Raw genomic sequence first — 22,826 nt, 5'->3', positions numbered from 1 at the left:
CCTGGCTATGAAGTTCAAAGCTCAATGAGGTTACAAAACCAAAAAAAGTGCTTTAGTAAGTCAGTAAAAAGTAGGTAGGAGTATTTAAAACAAGAAAATGATAAGGGTGCCCATACTTATGCACCTGTCAAATTTTGTTTGAATGCAGATTGCACATTTTCTGTTAGTACAATAAACCTCATTTCAAGGCAGAAACATTAGTGTCCAACAGTTATTACATATATCAAACTGAAATGGCAGTTGCAAAAACACCAATTTTTATAAAACATTAAGCTTAAGATTAATAGGGGTGCCCAAACTTTTTCATATAACTGTATATGTATATGTATATATATATATATATATATATATATATATATATATATATATATATAATAAATAAAACACCTCGTATTAATCCAATTAACAGGCCCCGCACCGAGTCACTCACTCTAGGCTACGTGCCGAAACTCAATTTACTAGGCTCCGGGCCGAGTCCCTCACTCCAGGCACCGTGCCGGTACCAGGCCGAGTCAAATCACTCTAGGCCACGCCGAGTCCATCACTCCAGGCTAAGTACCCCTACTTTCTCCACCAGAACGGAAATCGTATTACAGGCGACAAACGTGAACTATACCACAGACAATATCCTTTTATTTCTCCAGATACCACTCAAAAACCCACTTGCTCCCTTTAGATACCAGTCAATCTCCCCTCAACACGACACATAACAGGCAGCAGGCAACTAAGCATGTGACGGTTCTTCCGCAATTAAAATGGCCAGCAGTGGAGAGACCCTTCTGCCGTCTTACAGATACCTCGAAAACCAGACACAGTCAGGCAATCTGCACAGGATACCCCGAGGAACACAGGAAAAGACTACAGATTATAAAAATCAGCAGACTTACCGTGTTTGGTTATGGAGGTGATCAGTCTCCTGGCTCGGGGTATTCAGTGCGTCCTGCCGTTCCAATCGCCGGTCCTAAGGGTGTAGGGCTTCTCCCTCTGCTGGCCCCACGTTGGGCCACCAAAAATGTTATTGTGAACACTTTGGTATGTTCACTAGTTGCCTGCTCCTGGCCTAATGGATATGATCAAGTGCATGCAAGAAAGAATAACATCAGACACACACACATTTGGATGTAAGCTCTCCTTTATCAGCTATGGCACAGCTCCAAGTGTCTTTATTCAACCCGAACATAGACTTATATAAACACTGTATGTGGGCTCGGTTAGGCCAGAATGTGAGTAACCAGCTGTATTGATTGGTTAGTCCAGGGGGCGTGGTCCATGAGGTCATCAGGGGGCGTAGTCCATGAGATCATCAGGGGGCATAGTCCATGAGGTCATCAGGGGGCGTTGTCCATGAGGTCATCAGGATGGTTTAGTCCTTCTATAGAATGCAGCTTCCTCCCAGAACAGAGCATGGCGTGATGAAACAGGAAATGGCAGCCATCTTTTGATCTAAACAACCTTATGAAGGTGAAATAATACACTTTGTGGGTCTTTCCTCTCAATCTCCTATATCTGGAGGTTAAATAAGTATTTGAGCCTATAGGTCTCCTCAACAGCTTCAGGTGATGAATGATGGATGAGGTGGTGGCAAAGGAGAAAGAGCAGGAGGAACAGGGACCATTCACATCAATATCAGGCCAGTCAACCACACATGTCTTGTAGGATATGATTCTGTACCAAAAGGAGCGGTTTGGCTACACAGTTATAGGGTATGCAGTGAGTGCAATGCCTACCAATAATTTCGAGGCACTCCAATGGCCCTTGGAAGTGATATGGAGGTCAGAGGGCATTAACTAAACCGTTTTTTCCATTTATAGCAACTGGGTCTCCTGTGCACTGTTGGCCTAAGCAGTGAATGGAAGGCTTTCCAAAAAATATGAGGAACTGCAATGCCCCTTGAAACAGACGTGGATTACAGCATACTAAAAACCTTCTACCCATTATTGGGGAGTGGGTCTCCCTTAGTGTTCGCCTATGCATTGAAAAGCAAAAGCTGACTAAAATTAGGAGGAAATGCAATGCCCCTTGGAAAAGTGGTGGAGGTCGCAGTAGCTTAGCAAGATGGTTTTAATGCCCCTTGGAAGAATGGTGGAGGTCGCAGTAGCTTAACAAGATGGTTTTAATGCCCCTTGGAAGAGCGGTGGAGGTCGCAGTAGCTTAAAAAGACGGTTTAAATACCCCTTGGAAGAGACGTGGAGGTCACAGTGGAATAAAAAGACAATATCAATGCCCCTTGAAAATGTGGTGGAGGTGCAGTAGCTTAACAAGACGGTTTTAATGCCCCTTGGAGGAGTAGTGGAGGTTGTAGTAGGTTAACAAGACGGTTTTAATGCCACTTTGAGAAGTGGTGGAGGTCGCAGTAGCTTAACAAGATGGTTTAAATGCCCCTTGGAAGAGACGTGGAGGTCACAGTGGAATAAAAAGACAATATCAATGCCCCTTGAAAATGTGGTGGAGGTTGCAGTAGCTTAACAAGACTGTTTTAATGCCCCTTGGAGGAGTAGTGGAGGTTGTAGTAGGTTAACAAGACGGTTTTAATGCCACTTTGAGAAGTGGTGGAGGTCGCAGTAGCTTAACAAGATGGTTTAAATGCCCCTTGGAAGAGACGTGGAGGTCACAGTGGAATAAAAAGACAATATCAATGCCCCTTGAAAATGTGGTGGAGGTGCAGTAGCTTAGCAAGATGGTTTTAATGCCCCTTGGAAGAGCCATGCAGTACAGCATCTTAAAAACATTATTTCCATTATTGAGGAGTGGGTCTCCCATAGTCTTTGCCTATGCCTTCCAAGCAAAAGCTGCCAAAAATTAGGAGGGAGTAACTTGCAATGCTGGCAACACGGACCAAGGTGACCCTGGTGGTATAGTAGTGGTGGAGGCTGAGGATAAGGAAAAGTGCAAAATACAGCCGAAATGAGGAAGCGTATACCCATGTGTGGGTGTGAAGCGGTGCATGGGAATACACCTCCCGAAATAACACAGTGGATCTGACTTTATGTTACTCTGCTGTCATTTGGTGGTGATGAGAAGTCTAGCCCAATCCAGCCCTTGTTCATTTTGATAAGGGTCAGCTTGTCAGCATTGTCAGTTGACCGGCGAGTGCGCTTATCAGTTATAATTCCCCCAGCGGCACTAAAAACACGCTCCGATAACACGCTAGTGGCAGGGCAGGCCAGGACCTCCAAGGCGTACAGAGCGAGTTCATTCCAAGTGTCCAGCTTGAATACCCAATAATTAAAAGGCACAGAGGAATCACGGAGGATGCTGGTACGGTCGGCAAGGTACTCCCTCACCATCTTTTGAAACTTTCCATTCCTTGTGAGAGTACCCCGTGCCTCAGGGCCTGTAAGCTGGGCGGGTCTCAGAAAACTGTCCCAGAATGTTGACAATGTTCCCCTGCCTCTGCTGAATTGGAGTTGCGTCTCTCTCGACTGTACGCCTTAGTTGGGCAACGAACTGTGACCTCTGCCGCTAGCGTGTTTTTAGATGGGAATTTTTTTAACAGTTCTGCAGCAAGGACCTTCTGGTACAGCCCCATTTTTGTAGACCTCTCCACCTCAGGAATAAGAGAGTGAAAGTTCTCATTGTAGCGGGGGGCTAAAAGTGTCACCAACCAGTAATGACTGTCACCCAACATTTTTACAATACGAGGGTCACGGTTAAGGCAGCGTAACATAAAGTCAGCCATGCGTGCCAGACTGGTAACGGGCAAGACTTCCGTGTCCTCACCAAGATGACGACTGACCACGCTCTCCTCCTCCTCCCCCCTGTCCTCAGACCACCCACGCTGAACCGACGGTATGACAGTTGTACAGGTACTACCGTTTACAGCGCATGATACCAGCTCCTGTTCCTCCTCCTCCTCCTCTCCCTCATTGTCCCCCAATGCACGTTGGGATGAGATGAGGCTGGGCTGTGTGTAATCAACCGCTACGGCTTCTTGATCCATCTCATCATACTCTGGCTGCAATGCCTCCTCTTTAATTCTCTGCAGAGAACGTTGCAAAAGACAGACAAGTGGGATGCTGACGCTAATGATGGCGTTATCGCCACTCACCATCTTGGTGGACTCCTCAAAGTTTGTCAGGATGGTACATATGTCAGACATCCAGGTCCACTCCTGAGGTCTTATGTGTGGAGTCTGACCTGAATATTGACGGCCTTGTTGCAGCTGGTACTCCACAACTGCTCCCTTCTGTTCACAAATCCTTTGCAACATGTGGAGGGTAGAGCTCCAGCGTGAGGGGACATCACACACCAGTCGGTGTGCCGGAAGCTGCAAATGCTGCTGCAACACAGCAAGGGCAGCGGAAGCTGTAGCCGACTTGCGAAAATGAGCTGACAGGTGGCGTACTTTGACGAGCAGATCTGGCAACTTGGGGTACGATTTAAGAAACTGCTGAACCACGAGGTTAAGCACATGAGCCAGGCATGGTACGTGTGTGATCTCACCTCGCCTCAGAGCCGCCACCAGGTTACGGCCATTGTCACACACGAACATGCCTGGATGTAGGTTCAGCGGTCTCAGCCACAGATCTGCCTGCTCTTTCACAGCTGTCCACAACTCACAAGCAGTGTAAGGTTTATGACCTAAGCTTATGAGTTTCAGCACAGCCTGTTGCCGCTTGGCTGAGGCAGTACTGCAGTGCTTCCAGTGCTTCCAGCTTGTAACTGATGTGGTGATATCTGAGATGGAGGCTGAACATGAGGAGGAGGAGGAGGAGGTGCAGGAGCTGTACACTGTGGGGGCACCTCTGACTGACATAGGGCCCGCAATCCTCAGTGTGGGGAGGATGTGTTCCGTCCCAAGGTTCGACTGGGTCCCGGTTTCCACTATGTTTACCCAGTGTGCCGTCAGGGAGATGTACCGTCCCTGGCCTCAAGCACTTGTCCACGTGTCCGTTGTCAGGTTGACTCTCCCAGTAACTGTGTTGTTGAGGGCACGGCAGATGTTTTAGGACACGTGCTTGTGTAGTGCGGGGATGGCACACAGGGCAAAATAGTGTCGGCTGGGGACCGAGTACCGAGGAACGGCCACCGCCATAAGGTTGCGGAAGGATTCCATCTCCACCAGCCTAAAAGACAGCATTTCCAATGCAAGCAGTTGTGAAATGTGCGAATTTAGGACTGTGGTCTGTGGGGCGTTGGCTGCGAATTTGCGCTTTCGTTCAAAGCTCTGGGATATGGACAATTGAACGCTGCTGTGGGACTTGGACGTGGACGTTGATGGCAGTTTCTCAAGAAACAGCATAACAAGTGAAGACTGAGAGGAGGGGGCATCTTTGCATGCAGTATGGACAGGGGATTGCCTTGCACGCACAACAGGGGGTTCTATTACACGCACCACAGCCGAAGAAGCAGTGGTGACACCCGCTGCTACTTGTCGTGGACCCTGGGGTTCGTCCCACAAAGTCGGGTGCTTTGCTGCCATGTGCCTGATCATGCTGGTGGTGGTCAGGCTGGTAGTTTTGTCACCCCTGCTGATACTGGCATGGCAGGTGGTACAAATGGCCTTTCTGGGGTTATCAGCAAAGTCTTTAAAAAAATTCCAGACTCTGGAAGACCTACCGCTTGTACTGGCAATGTCCCTCGTGTTGGAGTTTCGGGGAACTGTTGCCCGCCTTCTGTGTGTGGCGACCACACTGCTTCTTCCTGCCTGTTGGGGTACTCTGCCTCCCTCCCCCTGTGTGCTGCTGGCCTCGCTCTGTGTGTCCTCAGTTACAAGATCATCCACCACCTCCTCCTCTTCCACTTGCGCACCACGATCCTCTTCCTCACTTCGTGGCAATTGTGTCTCGTCATCGTCCACCTCTTGTGACAACTTGCCAGCGTCGCCTTCCTGTGGCCATGGCTGTTCAAATATTTGGCCATTGCTACATGGGATCTCCTCTTCCACCACTTCAAGCAGAGCAGGCGAGGGGCCCAAATCTGGAAATGGACCAGTGAACAGCTCTTCAGAGTGTTCAAGTGTGGGATCAGTTGCTGTCTGATGACACTCGGCATGGTGGGAGGAAGGAGCATCAGGGTGAGGAGGAGTATGCGGTCGAAACTCACGGCTACTAAAACTTGACCGTGTGGAAGACAGACCGGAGGTGGTGGTGCCCAAGTAACTGGAAGTATTATCTGCTATCCGATTAATAACCTGTTCACACTGATCAGTTCGCAATACTGGTGTTAGAGTGTGCTTCCCTAGTAATTCGGTCAAGAAGTGGGAGCGAGAAGATGTGGCTGTTGGTTGTGGCACATTTTCACCTTGGCCACGGCCCCGTCCTCTACATGTACCATCACCAGAACGTCCATTAAAATAGCTTACACTCGCACTATCAAAGGAAAAAGGGTAATATAAAGGAGATTAGAACTGTGGAAGAGGAAAACCACAGTTCTATTTCTCTGGCCTACAGCAGAATCTTTTAAACAGATATATTTGTGACTGAACAGACAGGGAGACACTTTTTTTTTTTTTTTTAACGTAAAACAGGCCAAAATCTGGATAATACAGAGATTTGAACCGTGGAACTGCAAAACCACAGGTCTAATTTACTGGCGTATACCAGACTCTTTTTAATAGATATATTTGGGGCTGAACAGTCACAGATACTCAATTTTTTTTTTTGGGGGGGGGGGATACCAAAAGGTTAATAAGACGCGTATTTGTACAGTCTGACTGATGGAAAAAAAATACCGGATTTAGATGAAAAAAAAAAAATTTTCATGGCCCCTGAGAAAGGGGGATAAGTCTAGCAATTTGACCAACAGGAGCACACAGGACTGTAATGCAGCGTTTGCTGGTATAACCACTGCATCTCCTATACAGTCTGCCTGCCTGCCTGATATCTGGGATGGATATTAGTCCTGAGAAGGACTGTTTGTTTGATTAGGCAGGCTTTAGAGACCCTACACTAACTATTTTGGAGTATAAATCTCTCCCTAGCTCAGCAGCACTGACCCTACACTGTCTGATCCGGAGCGACTGTGTCCAAGATGGCGGCGCCCGGTTTTAAATACTCGAGGTGACGCTGTGCGGCCAGCCTATCACTGTAATGCCCACAAACAACATAGCTGCCGCATTACAGTGACTGGCTGGCAATCCCTGCATGTTCATTGGCTCTGTAAAGAGCGCCAAACGTGCAGGGCGGAGACCCGAGCTCCCGCCCGAGTAACCCTGAAATGCTCGGTGCTCGCCGAACATCCCCAGTAGTGAGATGCTCGGGTGAGTACCGAGCAGTGTCGAGCATGCTCGCTCAACACTAGTCTTAATCACTGAATTCAGTATTTTCACTTAGTCCCATTGACAAAGGGGTATAGAATTCATCACCTCGCCATACAGTCGGCCTTTACTAATATATGTCACAGAGTAAGTCGCTCTAAAGTGCGATTTTTCTCAAAGTTAGATGATAAATTGATACATTTGATAAACTGATACACGATAAACTGATTCACTTATACATGATAAATTGCTTATATTTTTGCACTATTTTGCACTTATATGTAATAAATTACTTATACATGATAAATTGATACACTTATTTATAGATTTCCCTAAGGCAAATTACTTCCCTTCTACTTAGCTATTAAAACTTCACTTTTATTAGCATTTGTTAAAACTTATTTTATTTATAAAAAAAAAAATCTCTGATCTTTTTACATTTATTATTTATTTTTTAATTCATTTATTCTAACTATCATACATAGCTGAATGAACAGTGAATCAGTGATAGATTTAATCAGTTACTGAGTATTGTCTGCAGCACACACCACATCTTATACATTATATGGGAAGCACCAGCTTTAAAAATTCAGTTTTCTCTTGACAGGGCGTTATCAAGAGGAACCAGGGCTATGGCATAGGAACAACGTCATTCAGATGTATTTCTCAACTTTCTAATCCCCCTTATAACTACCTGATCAATGTCTATGATAGCAGGCAATTCTCCCTATTTACTTTGACAGACAGTTTGATCCTTCAATCACTGAACTCACTCACTGAGTCAACAGATTGACACTGCCACTATTAAAGAGGTTGTTCACTACAATAAATAATGCCCCCATCATTTTGAACAGTGGAAAGAAGTGTTTTTGTAAATACCTTCCATTGTCATTTGTGCCTTTGAGCGGCTCTGTTCATTTGCCGGCAATACACTGACTCCCGGCAAAACAGGTAAACGCATGCGCAGTGAGTATTTTCCCACGAGTCCAACTGATTGCATGCGTGGGAAAATACTTACTGAGCATGCACAGACCTCATTTGCCGGGAATACACTGAGTCAGTGTATTGCCGGCAAATGAACAGAGCGGTCACATACAGTGTGGCCGCTCTGTTAATGGAATCTTCGTGGGACCTTCGTTATTTGGACTGCGTCAGAAAGGTAAGGATGAGGTTTGTTTATTTTATTTTTATTACAGGTGATCATGGGCTTCGGGAATTAGCTGTAAGGTGAGTATATGATGTTTTTTTTATTTTTTGCAGGTGCGGAGAACATTGGGGACAGCTGTGGCATCATGCTGACACCTGTCAGCATGATGTCACAGCACTCTGATCGCGGTAATGTAATTACCGCTGCCCAGAGCCTGTGTTTTCTGCGCTGTCAGACAAGTAACAGCGTGGGAAACACCCGAACCCGAACAGTACAGTACATGTTCAGTATGGATGCAGAACTTTACTGTTCGGGTTCACCCAACACTAGTCGGCAGACACATAGGTTTTAATACTAGATATAGAATGGGACCGTCCCAGTTGGGTACACCTTGTTGTGGTGGGATGGCTTTTATGCTGTTTTGATCAAAATAGTGTTAACTAAATACTCTATGTTATTTACTTGTACTATTATTATTTACTTATTATAGGGTATATGCTCATTTGCTTTTTTCTTGAATTTTGTCTGTGAAATCTATATATGTAGACAACAGTTTGCTTTGTTTTAAATGGATCTGTAAAACAAAGATTTTTACTTAAAAATTTGCAATATATAAACCTCATTGTACTTACATTTCTGATTTAACACTTCAAAGAGAAGGAAATAAAATTGCTAGCCATACTGAAATAGTTGAAATTTGAGATATAAAGATAACCAGTGATGTGCAACCTCCTCTTACAAGATTAAAACTGAAAATCGAAAATGACAGCTACGTTCTCCCAGTATTAATATATTCATACCTTGATTCCACAGAATAAAAAGAAAGTAAAAGCTAATTCTAAGAAAAAATATTTAACTTTGTCTATGTAGGAATGTAGAACATTAGAGGAACTGAGTAAAATCTCCAATATACTGAAGTAATCAGTGACAGGAGTGTAATATTGTAATAAGAGGGCAGAGAGGATTATGTGACCATGGCCTAAAAGGTTGCTGAATGACAAAACCAAATATACTTGACAAAGTATCCAGCATTGAGTAATTTTCTGAATGAAGACTTTATTAAGGGGCTAATATTGCAGGCCTTATTGCAGATGATGAATTTTAATTCATATTTAATGTGATCCCCCAAACTGCTACCGTATTTTTAAGACTATAAGACACACTTTTTTCCTCCAAAATTTTGGAGGAAAGTGGGGGGTGCGTCTTATAGTCCGATATATATATATATATATATATATATATATATATATATATATATATATGTATGTATGTATATACACATATATACTGTATGTATATACACATATATACTATATGTATATACACATACATACTGTATGTATGGATATATATATTTTTTATATATTTATATTATTTTGCTGTGGTGGGGGTGTAGGGGGAGTGGTAGCGGAAGAGTAGCAGGGCACAGGAGGCAGCAGCTGCCTGCTGTAGCCTGCAATGCTACTAAAGAAAATTAATATTCACTGTTCCCCATGGGTGTGGGGAGCAGTGAATATTCATTTTCTTTAATAGCAGGCACAGTGTACCTGCAGTATGCCTCCTGGTATGTTATGGCACCCTTCATCCCGGTATGTATTGTACCCCCATCCCTCTTCCTGGTATGTATGGCCCCTCTCATCTCTTTTCCTGGTATGTATAGCCCCCTTCATTCCTCTTCCTGGTATGCTTGGCACCCCTCATCCTGGAAAGCTTGGCAACCCTCATCCCCATCATGCTGCACACAAAAATATAAACAATCACACTCACCTCTTCTCTCCTCCAGTGCTTTGTCTTGCTCTGATGCCGACAGGGATCTCACTGTGTGAGCCGCGCATGGCGTTCAGACTGTGAGATGCTGTGCCGAAATAGTCACTGCTCCCCATGCCGGGACTGTGTGCATGGGGAGCAGTGACCATTCACTCTCCTTAATAGCGTGCACACTGTACCCACAGCGTGGCTCCTGCTGATGCTCTGCGGTCTGTGTGCCCGCTATTAAAGACCATGCATATTCACTACAACCCATGTGAGTGGATTGTAGTGAATATTCATGGTCTTTAATAGCGGGCACAAAGACCACAGAGCGCAGCAGGAGCCGCGCTGCGGGTACAGTGTGCGTGCTACTACGGAGAGTGAATGGTCATTGCTCCCCATGCACACAGTCCCAGCGTGGGAAGCAGTGAATATTCCAGCACAGCTTGTCAGTGTGAGGGCACATGTCAGTTACGCCATGCGTGACTCACACAATGAGATCCCTGTTGGCAACAGTGTGATGGGGATCAGGGGTGCCAATCATAGCAGGATGAGGATGGGGGCCTTGTATAACAGGAAGGAGGGGGCTATATATACCAGGACGGAAGATATATATACAGAATTGGGGGACATCACCCCTATAACAGTGTCAGCAGCAGAACCCCTTCCCCTTAACAGGGCAGCATGACCACATGTTTTGCTTACATTTTTTTTCTGTTTTCCTCCTCTAAAACCTAGGTTCGTCTTATGGTCCGATGCGTCTTATAGTCTGAAAAATATGGTACTTTCTAAAGACTGCCTAAAGTAATAAAAAAAACTACCCCTATCTTAGGCAAATCTATTGTATCAGGTAATGACCATGTCATTCAGGATGCTAACACCAACAATTTTATTTTTAAGTATTGCATTATTTCTCATGCATAATTTTTTTTTTTGAGGTTACCCTATATTATTAGGTACTGCCATGGGGATAGTTTGTACACCAACTTTTGCTAATCTTCTTTAGGGTGGTAAGATGACCAACACATTATAACAGAGGATATGATTTATTTATATGATGCACAATTCTTTTTGGTGCCATATATGTATATTTTGAAAAGCAAGAGACACATTTTTGGGGATTTCATTTTTATCGCAAGTAGCAAAATAATAGGGATCCTCTTCATACGTTAAATGTACAAGAAATGTAGTTCCTAAATCTGAAGATCTGAGTTGATCTTGATGGCTGTGCCCAAAAAGATATTTACCAAACAGCCATTTGCATTGGAAAAGCTGGCATCCATCATTTCTGTTTATGGGAATAACAGTTGGGCAGTTAGTTAAAACCTATCAGAACTGTTCTGATTATTTCACTCTCTAGACTGAATATAATAACTGATATCAAAGATTTCAGATGAGAGAAGGATAACCTAAGAAACCATGGAGAAGAGTATAATACCAGAGCTAGGGTTAGTACATGATTTCATCTGTTAATCAGGAGGATCAATACAAATAAAAAAACTCAAAATCTGATTGAAAGCATTTGTACTTGTATTGAAAACAAATTCAATGTTACATAAGCACTGGCCATTATTATTGGCAGATACTGAATTTAAAAATGTCATCACTCCCGAGTATAACCTACAGGCATGGAAATAATCTATAAGATTTACTTTTGCATAGCAATTTAACTACTGAAACATTGATCATTATATATATATATATATATATATATATATACACATATATATATTGTTACAGGGTCACTGGCGATATATGTGAGGGGAGATACAGTACAGACCAAAAGTTTGGACACACCTTCTCATTTAAAGATTTTTCTGTATTTTCATGACTTTGAAAATTGTATATTCACACTGAAGGCATCAAAACTATGAATTAACACATGTGGAATTATATACTTAACAAAAAGTGTGAAACAACTGAAAATATGTCTTATATTCTAGGTTCATCAAAGTAGCCACCTTTTGCTTTGATGACTGCTTTGCACACTCTTGGCATTCTCTTGATGAGCTTCAAGAGGTAGTCACCGGAAAAGGTTTTCACTTCACAGGTGTGCCCTGTCAGGTTTAATAAGTGGAATTTTTTGCCTTATAAATGGGGTTGGGACCATCAGTTGTGTTGTGCAGAAGTCAGGTGGATACACAGCTGATAGTCCTATTGAATAGACTATTAGAATTTGTATTATGGCAAGAAAAAAGCAGCTAAGTAAAGAAAAACAAGTGGCCATCATTACTTTAAGAAATAAAGGTCAGTCAGTCCGAAAAATTGGGCAAACTTTGAATGTGTCCCCAAGTGCAGTTGCAAACCCAATCGAGATGGTTTGGGGTGAGCTGGACCACAGAGTGAAGACAAAAGGGCTAACAAGTGCTAAGCATCTCTGGGAACTCCTTCAAGATTGTTGGAAGACCACTTCCGATGACTACCTCTTGAAGCTCCTCAAGAGAATGCCAAGAGTATGCAAAGCAGTCATCAAAGCAAAAAGTGGCTACTTTGAAGAACCTAGAATATAAGACATATTTTCAGTTGTTTCACACTTTTTTGTTAAGTATATAATTCCACATGTGTTAATTAATAGTTTTGATGCCTTCAGTGTGAATGTACAATTTTCAAAGTCATGAAAGTACAGAAAAATAATTAAATGAGAAGGTGTGTCCAAACTTTTGGTCTGTACTGTATATGTCACAGAAGTTGCTATCTTCCGTGATGAGAAACCCAGAAGCTTATCTCCAGCATATTAGGTGCTGAAGAGGCTAATCAGCCACGTTTGGATTGCGTTTTTGTGAGTGCTTCTAAGAGATGAGTGGGATAGCCACTCACCATATCTCCACCTCAAGTGTGTGGCTGGAGAGGTTATACCTCCAGCTGCGGAGTTTTTTATTTGGTTGTCTGGTTGAAGACCAGGAAGTCTCCTGTGTGGAACTTCAGGAAGAGCTAAAGTTTGTGATAACCTGAGTGGGCGAATCCCGCATGCATAAGGACTGTGCTATACTTTATCTTTTTGTTTGTCACTATTTGCCAACAAGGCCGTGTTTATTTTATTGAGCCTGTAGTACTTTATGCCGTATTGAATAAACCTGCAGGTGAAAATGTTCCTGTGTCTACCTCTAGAAACAGCCAAGCGAGTCAATCAATCACAATATATACACACACACACTAACATATTATATATTATATGCACCCTGTTTTCCTTGTGGATTTTTTTCAGAATAATGGCTCAGGAAAAAATTAAAAGTGGCATGCATTGCTTATCCATTGTAAGAAGTTTATTAAGTGGTTTCTGACAGAATTTATACAAGGTTGTGCACTGTCACATGTTCAGAAACATCTTCTGCAATACCATGTTTGATATTCCAAGCATAAATTTCAATTTTACCAGCAGAACAGTCCTTTGTTTCTGTGAATGAGTCTAAGTGTTCATTGGCCTCCACTATTATAATGTTGAATAGAATACAGTCATTTTCTTTTTAACATATTTATCAGTGAGCTCGCCTAGAGATTTTTGTAAGCTGCAGACTTGATCTGAGAAATGATAATTGAAGTTTAATATAGATAAATGTAATATCACACGCTTGGCCAAAGAAAGTTTCTTTAGGCTACTCTGCATAATGACACTGTGAGCGATAAAATTAGCACTAATTAAAATTTAACTGAATCCTTCTAAGTCTCTTATCCCTGCACGAGTCATCATTAGAACTATAATTCTACATCACTGCAAAGTCCCTGACAAGTGGCAGGAGCTAAGCAACTGGGTCAGGAGTTGAAGAGGGAAATGACTCATGAAAGGAAAAGAGACTTCCTGCTTCTGCATAGAGCTTAGAAGGATTCAGTTGGTCTGTATTTAATCATTGTGATGCCATAGACTTAATGGAAAAGAGAAGAATTAACTGGGTAGAAAGGTAAAATGAGCAATTGTAAGTGCACAGTGCTGTATAATATGATGATTGCAATATATTAAGAGGATAAAAATGTTGATGAGAGGAGTGCTTCTTTAATTATATGCCTATTGAAAGATTGAAAGGAGAAAGCAGAAATATGAAGCCGAATACTTCCATACTTTAGGCACACATCTAGGTGTTAATTGACAATTTTTTTTCTTCATGTTGTAGATAAAACCATGGTAAACACAGTTGCTATCATTGGAGCTGGGATTAGCGGCTTAGGAGCTATTAAGGCATGTCTGGAAGAAGGTCTTGAGCCTACTTGCTTTGAAAAAAGTAATGATATTGGAGGCCTCTGGAGATTTACAGTAAGTAAATCTTACCTGCTCTACATATAGATATTGGTGTTTGACGATAAATCTCTTTACTTACGGACAATTGTTTTGTTTTTGACGCATTCTGTTTTTCCTCCCCTTCCTCCAAGAGCAATATCTTTTTTATTTTTATATTGGCATAGGCTTCTAAGGCCTTGTGTGGGATGAGTTATAATTTTGAATGACACAATTCACTTTACCACATAATATTCAGAAAAATGGGTAAAAAATTCAAAGTGGGATGAAATTATTGAAAAAAATGCAAATCTTCCATAGTTTCAGTGTTTTTTTATTAAATTCATTGTACAGCAAAAATTATCTAGCAATATGATTCTTCAGGTCAGTGTGAATGTGGCAATATCTGTTTGTTTATTGTTTTAGTGCTAAAAATTTAGAAATTTGTTTAAAAATATTGTATTTTTTATCACCTGTAACTTTGTTATTTCTCTCTTGATAGACCTGTGTGAGAGCTTATTTTTTTGCACCTTGAGCTGCTATTTTATTGATAACATTTGGCAGTATATATCACGTTTTGATTGCTCTGTACTAGATTTTTAAGAGAGGTGAGGCAGTGAAAAAAAACAGCAATTCTAGTATTTTGATTTTTTTTACTGTTTTGGTGTTTACAATACAGGTTAATTACTTTATATTTTGATAGTTCAGCCTTTTATGGATGTGACAGTACCAGATATTTTTTTTCTTCTTCATTTCAAAACTGGAAAAAGGGAGAGTGATTCAAATTTTATTTGAATTTTGAAAAATATTTTGATATATTTTTCACTTTTAGGGATTTGAATCCTTTGATAACTTGTTCTATATACTACTGTAAAGCAGTATATATATTAAAAATTATGGGCTCCACAGGACCACCAATATGGCAGCTGTGGGTGATTTTAGCAAGTCCCCAACTGCCATAGTAACATATTGGCACCCTGCGATCATTTTGTGGAGGGTGGGCAATGCAATTGCTCTGTTTAAATGCCACTGTCAGCAATTGATTGAAGCATCTAAATAGTTAAACAGCAGTGATCGGATCAGGGCCAGCTTCAGGTTTTTGTGGGCCTTAGGTGAAAGAGTCTCAGTGGGCCCCATTAACACATACCACGATTCATGATGCACAGATACCGCAGAGAAATTGTAACATACCTGGCGGCGTCCTTGCATAGTGGTCCATCTCCCACTGTGCAAGAGCGCGCACTTGATCTCCTGTCTAGAATGTCTCTCTGACTTCCCTCCATGCTGTCTGTTTGTGTCTGTTTCTGCTGCTTAAGGGCGGCGCCCGATCACTTCCTGCTTTTTGTACCTGCTGTGGGTCACACCCCTTGTGCGTCCTCAGCCTATTGCTGTCTGTCACCTGGTATATAGCTCAGCTGCTCCAATCAATCCCTGCCTGAGCATAGTGTTTCATTCAGTGTGTGCTTGCACTCTGAAGGTGCCAGGTCCCGTTCTGTGTTCTCTTGTCTGCCTATCCTGGAGGCTGTATTTCCAGGCCTGTCTGAACACGCTCCTAACCTGTTCCTCCTGCCTTCTAGGGGCCGATTACCTAGACCCGCTCCTGTATCTTGTCTGTCCTGTCTGAACACACTCCTTGCCTGTTCGTCCTGCCTCTCTGGGGGCCGTATTCCCAGACCCGCTCCTGTATCCCCCTGCAGTGTCGGTCTCTTCCGTACACTCAGTTCCAGTCTGAACTCTCTCCTATCCTTTACCTGTTTTGCCTCTATGTCCGTTCCTTTCCTTTTTCTGCAGAGTCTGAACTCGTACGTAACTCCTGCTTGTTGTCTCTGTACTCCCGTTTGTGAGTTTGTGGTCCACTCGCTACTTCACTGCAAGTACCCTGTGGGTATCTGGCTCTGCCTTTCCCTTCCTGTCTGTTCCGTGTGAACAGAGCCCTGTCCCCCCTGCTCAGCCTTGCCTGCTCTGACTCCTTTGCTCACCGCTCCGGCGGTTCTAGCCTGCTCTGACTCCTTTGCTCACCGCTCCGGCGGTTCTAGCCTGCTCTGACTCCTTTGCTCACCGCTCCGGCGGTTCTAGCCTGCTCTGACTCCTTTGCTCACCGCTCCGGCGGTTCTAGCCTGCTCTGACTCCTTTGCTCACCGCTCCGGCGGTTCTAGCCTGCTCTGACTCCTTTGCTCACCGCTCCGGCGGTTCTAGCCTGCTCTGACTCCTTTGCTCACCGCTCTGGCGGTTCTAGCCTGCTCTGACTCCTTTGCTCACCGCTCCGGCGGTTCTAGCCTGCTCTGACTCCTTTGCTTACCGCTCCGGCGGTTCTAGCCTGCTCTGACTCCTTTGCTCGCTGCTCCGGCAGCCTTGCTCCGCTCTGTCCCTTTTGCTCACTGCTCCGGCAGTCTTGCTCCACTCTTGCTCACCGCTCCAGGCGGTCTCGTCCTGCTTTACTATTGCTCACTGCTCCGGCAGTCTCGCTCAGCTCTGACCCTTTGCTCACCGCTCCTGGCGGCCTCGTCCTGCTCTGCTCTTGCTCACCGCTCCAGGCGGTCTCGTCCTGCTCTGCTCTTGCTCACCGCTCCAGGCGGTCTCGTCCTGCTCTGCTCTTGCTCACCGCTCCAGGCGGTCTCGTCCTGCTCTGCTCTTGCTCACCGCTCCAGGCGGTCTCGTCCTGCTCTGCTCTTGCTCACCGCTCCAGGCAGTCTCGTTCTGCTCTGCTCTTGCTCACCGCTCCAGGCGGTCTCGTCCTGCTCTGCTCTTGCTCACCGCTCCAGGCGGTCTCGTCCTGCTCTGCTCTTGCTCACCGCTCCAGGCGGTCTCGTCCTGCTCTGCTCTTGCTCACCGCTCCAGGTGGTCTCGTCCTGCTCTGCTCTTGCCCACCGCTCCAGGCGGTCTCGTCCTGCTCTGCTCTTGCCCACCGCTCCAGGCGGTCTCGTCCTGCTCTGCTCTTACTCACCGCTCCAGGCGGTCTCGTCCTGCCCTGCTCTCGCTCACCTCTCTGGGCGGCCTCACTCTGCTGTTTGTCTGCCACATCTGTGGTTCTGTTCCAGAGTCCCAGTGTGTACTGGGTCCTATCCCGCCTGTGTTCCTACCTGCTAGTGCCTTCCTGTCTGCACTCTAGCCGTGCTTGCCTGTACCCCCCTGCCTGCATACCCGCCTGCCCGCATACCAGTCGTGCCTGCCTATTCCCACCAGTCTGTGTGCCAGCCTAACCAGTCTGTTCCTGTATTCCCCTGTGTGGGTCAACAGCCGTGTCCGGGGTCTGTCCTGGAGTAGCACCTGGTCCCTCTGCTCGGTTCCTCCTGGGTGCACTGGCGTCGTATGCCGTCGTGCGACCCTGGTCGGATCGGGTGAATACCTAGTTACGCCCCTCCAGGCATTCACTCTCCGGCACGGTCCAGTGGAATCACACGCACACGCCGCTCAGCCCAGGCGTGTGCATTACAGAAATCTATATATAATACAAGGCCAAAGATTTCACTTCTTACATTACATGAGTGATATCTATTGCAAATTCTACAATAGCTCAGAAATTGGTGACTCCTCACAGTGCACAATGCAGACCGGACAATATAGTCCTCCATACAGTATTAAGGGCTCCACATAGTCCTCCATACAGTATTATGGGCCCCATATATTGCTCGATACAGAATAATGGACTCCATATAATACTCCATACAGAATACTGGCCACCATATAACGCTCTATACAGAATACTGGCCCCCATATAACTCTCCATACAGAATACTGGCTCCCATATAACGCTCCATATAGAATACTGGCTTCCATATAAAGCTCCATACAGCATACTGGACCCATTATAACAGTCCATACAGAATACTGGCCCCCATATAATGCTCCATGCAGACTGTGCCCCTATATAATGCCCTATGAAGGCTGTGGCCCCATATAATGCCCCATGCAGGCTTTACACCCATGTAATGCCCCATGCCTCCTGGGCCCCCATATAGTGCCCCATGCCTCCATACATAAAAAAAAAAATAAAAAAATAAAATACTCCCCTCACCTGCTGCCGCTGCTCTCATCGCTGCCGCTGCTCCGGACTTCTCAGCCATGCCGCCTTCTTCCTGCTCTCTGCGCTGTGACTGCTTAGGAGAGGGCGTGGTGGAAAGACGTCATCGCGCCCTCTGACCTGAGACGTCACAGTGCAGCAGCCGCGGAAGAGATCGGACCTGCTGCGGAGGCACGGGGAGAGGTAAGTATTGTGCTGGGCCCCTGAGCAAGCAGAGGGGGGCGGGTGCTGGCACTGCTCTCCTCCGCTCATGGGTCCCATAGCTCGCCAGGGTGCTCGACGGCGAGTAAGCCCCCCGCCTGCTCAGGGCCCCGGAACTTGCCTGGGTGCACCGGGTGCTGGAGCAGGGCCTGGATCGGAGCTCACTCCAGTCACAGGCAGATGCTGTATACCACTTCTGGCATCTGCCTTGTGTGGAGTGGGCTCAGCACCTGAGGCCACTTCACTAATGCCGATTCCGGCACAATGTCTATATGCACCAAGGTTAAATACTAAGTTCATCTTTCAACTGCATAGATTTAGTACGAGTGTTTCCATCTATTGTGAAGGTTAATAAGAATAAGTGCACTGGAAGTAGCTTCTTGTTACCAGATAGGAAAAAAGAACCACAAGGAGTATTATATTAAGCATTTACCATCACTTTTTATGGGCAATTTTCAAAAGCTATTAGAATAAAAAGTGTTATGTTTTGCAATGGAATAATGACATATTTACCTATGGAACAAACTATTTACGTAAAAATATCTAGATATTGCTAGAATACAAATGAATAAACATTTTGCAAAATTTAACTACTTCAGGATGAAGCAGAAGATGGAAGAGCCAGTATCTACAAGTCTTTGGTTTCCAATGCTTCCAAAGAAATAACGAGTCATAGCGATTTTCCAATGCCGGATGACTTCCCAAACTTCTTGCCACATCACAAATATTTTGAATACATCAAACTCTATGCGGAACATTTTGCATTGATGAAATATATCAAATTTAAGGTAAAATATTAATATTTTGCATGACAAAGTGTAAAAAATATTGTTATGCATTAATGGGTAACAAAACTGGTAGATAACTTTTGATATCTTGTAGTCTCTCTCCGGGTAGGTGCACACATTAAGTTTTTGTTGCAGAAAGTTCTGCACCAAAAATGCATCTCTTGGCAGGAAAAAGGGTGAATAAAGTACACCACATTTTTTACACATTTTTTGCATGCGCTTTTCATTTGTTTTTCCCTAGTTATCTGGTTGGATAAAAAACGCAGCAAAAATGTTGAAACTGCTTAAAATCTGCAAGGAATAAAATAAGCTGAAACTTACAAACATGTGCGCATACCCTGGGGTTTCCCCACATCTGTTATTTTTATTAATAAAAGCATACAGCAGCACACTTTAAGCACTAACATGTATGTAAACATTGAATATACGAAATTTGAACCAATAGAATATATCTATAAAATGAAGTACTTCGCACATAAATTGGCCAATTCATGAGAGCCAACCAGCCATGACAAAGTGTACCTCTCTTTAATAGGTTCCTAAAATGCTGAGCCTCTCCTGGGCTAAAAGCCTAAAAATTTAAAGGGAAGGTAGCATCTAGCACTACTTTAAAAAAGCCTTAGGCTGATGAGAGGAGTTCTCAGTTAGAAAAGGAGGCAGTCAAAACCTCCCATAATATACTTACTGTTAGGCAGGGACGCTGTTCCCCTCACCCCTCTGCTCCGAGCCCGGCGTCCTCCTCCCGCTCTGCTGGCAGCGTGCGCTCCTTCCCAGCCACTGTGCTTAGGGCGCGCGCGCGCTCCCTCCCTCTTAAAGGGGCCGCGCGCACCGTCCTAAGGAGTCCCCGGCCAATGGCCGGAGGACTTCCCCATATATAAGGCACCTCCTCCAAAATGGAGGTGCCCGAGCAATGTTGTTGCACTGTTCACTACTCTGCTTCAGCCCTCAGGTCCCGTTGCCAGTTACCTGCCAGTTACCTGCCAGTTACCTGCCAGTTCGCTGTCTGATTCCAGCCTGTTATCCGCTTACCTGCTTGCTAGCCTGAGGTCCGACGGTCTGCCTACCAACGCCTGTCAGTCTGTCTATGGACCAGCTTGCCCGCTCACCTGGGAGCGTCCTCCTGCTACCTGCTTGCTAGCCTGCCTGGAGGCTTTGCCGTCACGTGCTGTGACCACCTGCCAGTCCAGTGACTCATGCCCGCTCACCTGGGAGCACTCATCTGCTGCCTGTCTTTTGGCCTACCTGGAGGCTCCGCCGTCACGTGCTGTGACCACCTGCTATTCCAGAGACTCTTGCCCGCTCACCTGGGAGCGCTCGTCTGCTGCCTGTCTGTTGGCCTACCTGGAGGATCCGCCGTCACATGCTGTGACCACCCATTTATCCAGAGACTCTCGCTTGCTCATCTGGGAGCACACATCTACCATCTGCCTGCTAGCCCTCCTGGAGGCTCAGCCATCACAGGTCGTACCTACCCTTACCCAGAGACTGTCCCGGTCACTTACCGTGACCTCCTGCCCGTTCACCCAGAGACTGCCCCGGTCACTTGCCGTGACCTCCTGCCCGTTCACCCAGAGACTGTCCCGGTCACCTGCTGTGACTGCCTGCCCGTCTTCCCTGGTCGCCACCGCTCCCTTACAAGGACCGCCCCCTTGTATAAGTAGCTCAGAGGTTCCGCCTCCCAGACCCGTTACAGTTTGCTCGGGCCCTGGAACCCGGTGGCACCCAAGCTCCCTCACTCTCGGACCTATGTCATGAACTATCCCGTCAGAGGTCCCAACAGGAGTCCATCCTGGGTCACCTGCGGAATGTCAATTCTCGCCTGGACACTCTGACTGCTCCACCAGCAACCACCGCCAGTGTCATGACTCGCAACCCGGCAGCCCCGCTGCCCACCAATACCGTGGTATCCTACTCCAGACCCCGGCTTTCTGCACCTCCTCGCTTCGGAGGCGACTCCGCTCAGGCTCGGGGCTTCATAAACCAGTGCACCCTGCACTTTGAACTCCTGTCCCACCAGTTTAACTCCGACCAGGCCAAAGTAGCCTTCATCATGTCCCATCTCACAGGGGAGGCTCTGGCCTGGCTAAATCCTCTATGGGAGAGAGGAGACCCCCTGGTGTCCGACTTGCCTGCCTTTCTTACGGCTTTCCGGAAAGTCTTCGACGAACCCGGACGGAAGACCTCATCTGCATCGTCTCTGCTACGTCTCCATCAGGGAAGTCTCACCGTGGGCCAATATGCCATACAGTTCCGTACCCTTGCCTCGGAGCTGGCCTGGGATAACGACGCTCTGGTATCTGTCTTCTGGGAGGGTCTGTCCGGCCGTATTAAAGATGAACTTGCCAGTCGAGACATTCCTACCACTCTCGATGACTTAATAACTCTTGCCACCCGGATTGACCTACGGTTCCAGGAGCGTGCCAAAGAGGTCATCCGTGAGAGGAGGTTTCCACGTCTAGCTCCTACCCTTCAGAAACCTGTCACTCCCTCCGTTTCTCCCCAGGTACACTCTCCTGAGCCTATGCAGGTCGACCAGACCAAGATGGTCAAAACCCGTCAGGACTTACGCCGTGCCGAGGGGAGCTGCTTCTACTGTGGCAGTAAGGAGCACCGGATCCGTACCTGCCCGGAGAGGTCGGGAAACGCCTGTGTCTAGGTTCGCTCAGAGAGGTCGACCTAGACAAGAATAAATCCTCTCCATCTCTGCTGCTGTCAGTCTCAATTATCTGCGGGGAGAATCGTTATTTCGAACTAGCCCAACTTGACTCTGGAGCAGCCGGGAATCTTATTTCACAGTCCCTGGTAGAAAAATACCGCATTCCCACCAACCCTCTGGATGTACCCTTATCTGTCGCTGCTGTGGATGGGGGCCTCTTACCACGTCCCATCCAACTCATCCCCGAATCCATAACTCTGCAGGTGGGAATGCTGCATTCTGAGAGCATCTCTTTTCATGTTCTGCCTGGACTCTCTCACGCCCTCTTACTAGGTCTACCTTGGCTCCAGAAGCATGCACCCGTGCTTGACTGGCAGACCGGAGAGGTCCTTCGCTGGGGACAGGACTGCCATAAGACTTGTTTGGTTCCTGTTCATCCCGTCCGTCCTTCTCCTACCCCAACTAATCTACCTGGACTTCCGATTCCTTATTGGTCATTTGCTGATGTCTTTAATAAAAAGGAGGCAGAGACATTACCCCCTCATAGACCATACGACTGTCCTATCGACCTGTTACCCGATACTATGCCTCCCCGTGGGCGTATTTATCCATTGTCCGCTGCTGAGACCCGGTCGATGTCCGAATATATTGAGGAGAATCTGGCCAGGGGATTCATCCGGAAATCTACCTCCCCGGCGGGAGCAGGCTTCTTTTTCGTCAAAAAGAAGGACGGCTCTCTCCGTCCCTGTATAGACTATAGAGGCCTTAACCAGATCATGGTGAAGAATAAGTACCCCCTTCCGCTCATTCCGGAGTTATTTGATCGTCTGAGGGGGGCTAGAATCTTCACCAAACTGGA

At 45.8% G+C, this 22,826-nt stretch overlaps 1 protein-coding gene across 7 annotated transcripts in view; it reads left to right on the top strand.

Moving 5' to 3' along the window:
* Nucleotides 1–22,826, top strand: part of LOC141156754 (flavin-containing monooxygenase 3-like) — a 252,205-nt gene that overhangs the window by 110,315 nt on the left and 119,064 nt on the right. For all 7 annotated transcript variants that reach the window (XM_073643106.1, XM_073643110.1, XM_073643109.1 and 4 more), the window contains 2 exons: nt 14,201–14,340; nt 19,123–19,311. In XM_073643106.1, coding sequence (XP_073499207.1) covers nt 14,209–14,340; nt 19,123–19,311 — 321 coding nt within the window. In that variant the 5' untranslated portion in view covers nt 14,201–14,208. The remainder of the gene's footprint in view (nt 1–14,200; nt 14,341–19,122; nt 19,312–22,826) is intronic.

Source organism: Phyllobates terribilis, unplaced genomic scaffold, assembly GCF_046119375.1.
Source record: "Phyllobates terribilis strain yellow unplaced genomic scaffold, ASM4611937v1 Scaffold_8__6_contigs__length_399053987, whole genome shotgun sequence".
NCBI lineage: Eukaryota > Metazoa > Chordata > Amphibia > Anura > Dendrobatidae > Phyllobates > Phyllobates terribilis.
Note: the sequence above shows the minus strand (reverse complement) of the source record. Positions and strands in the feature narration are given on the sequence as shown.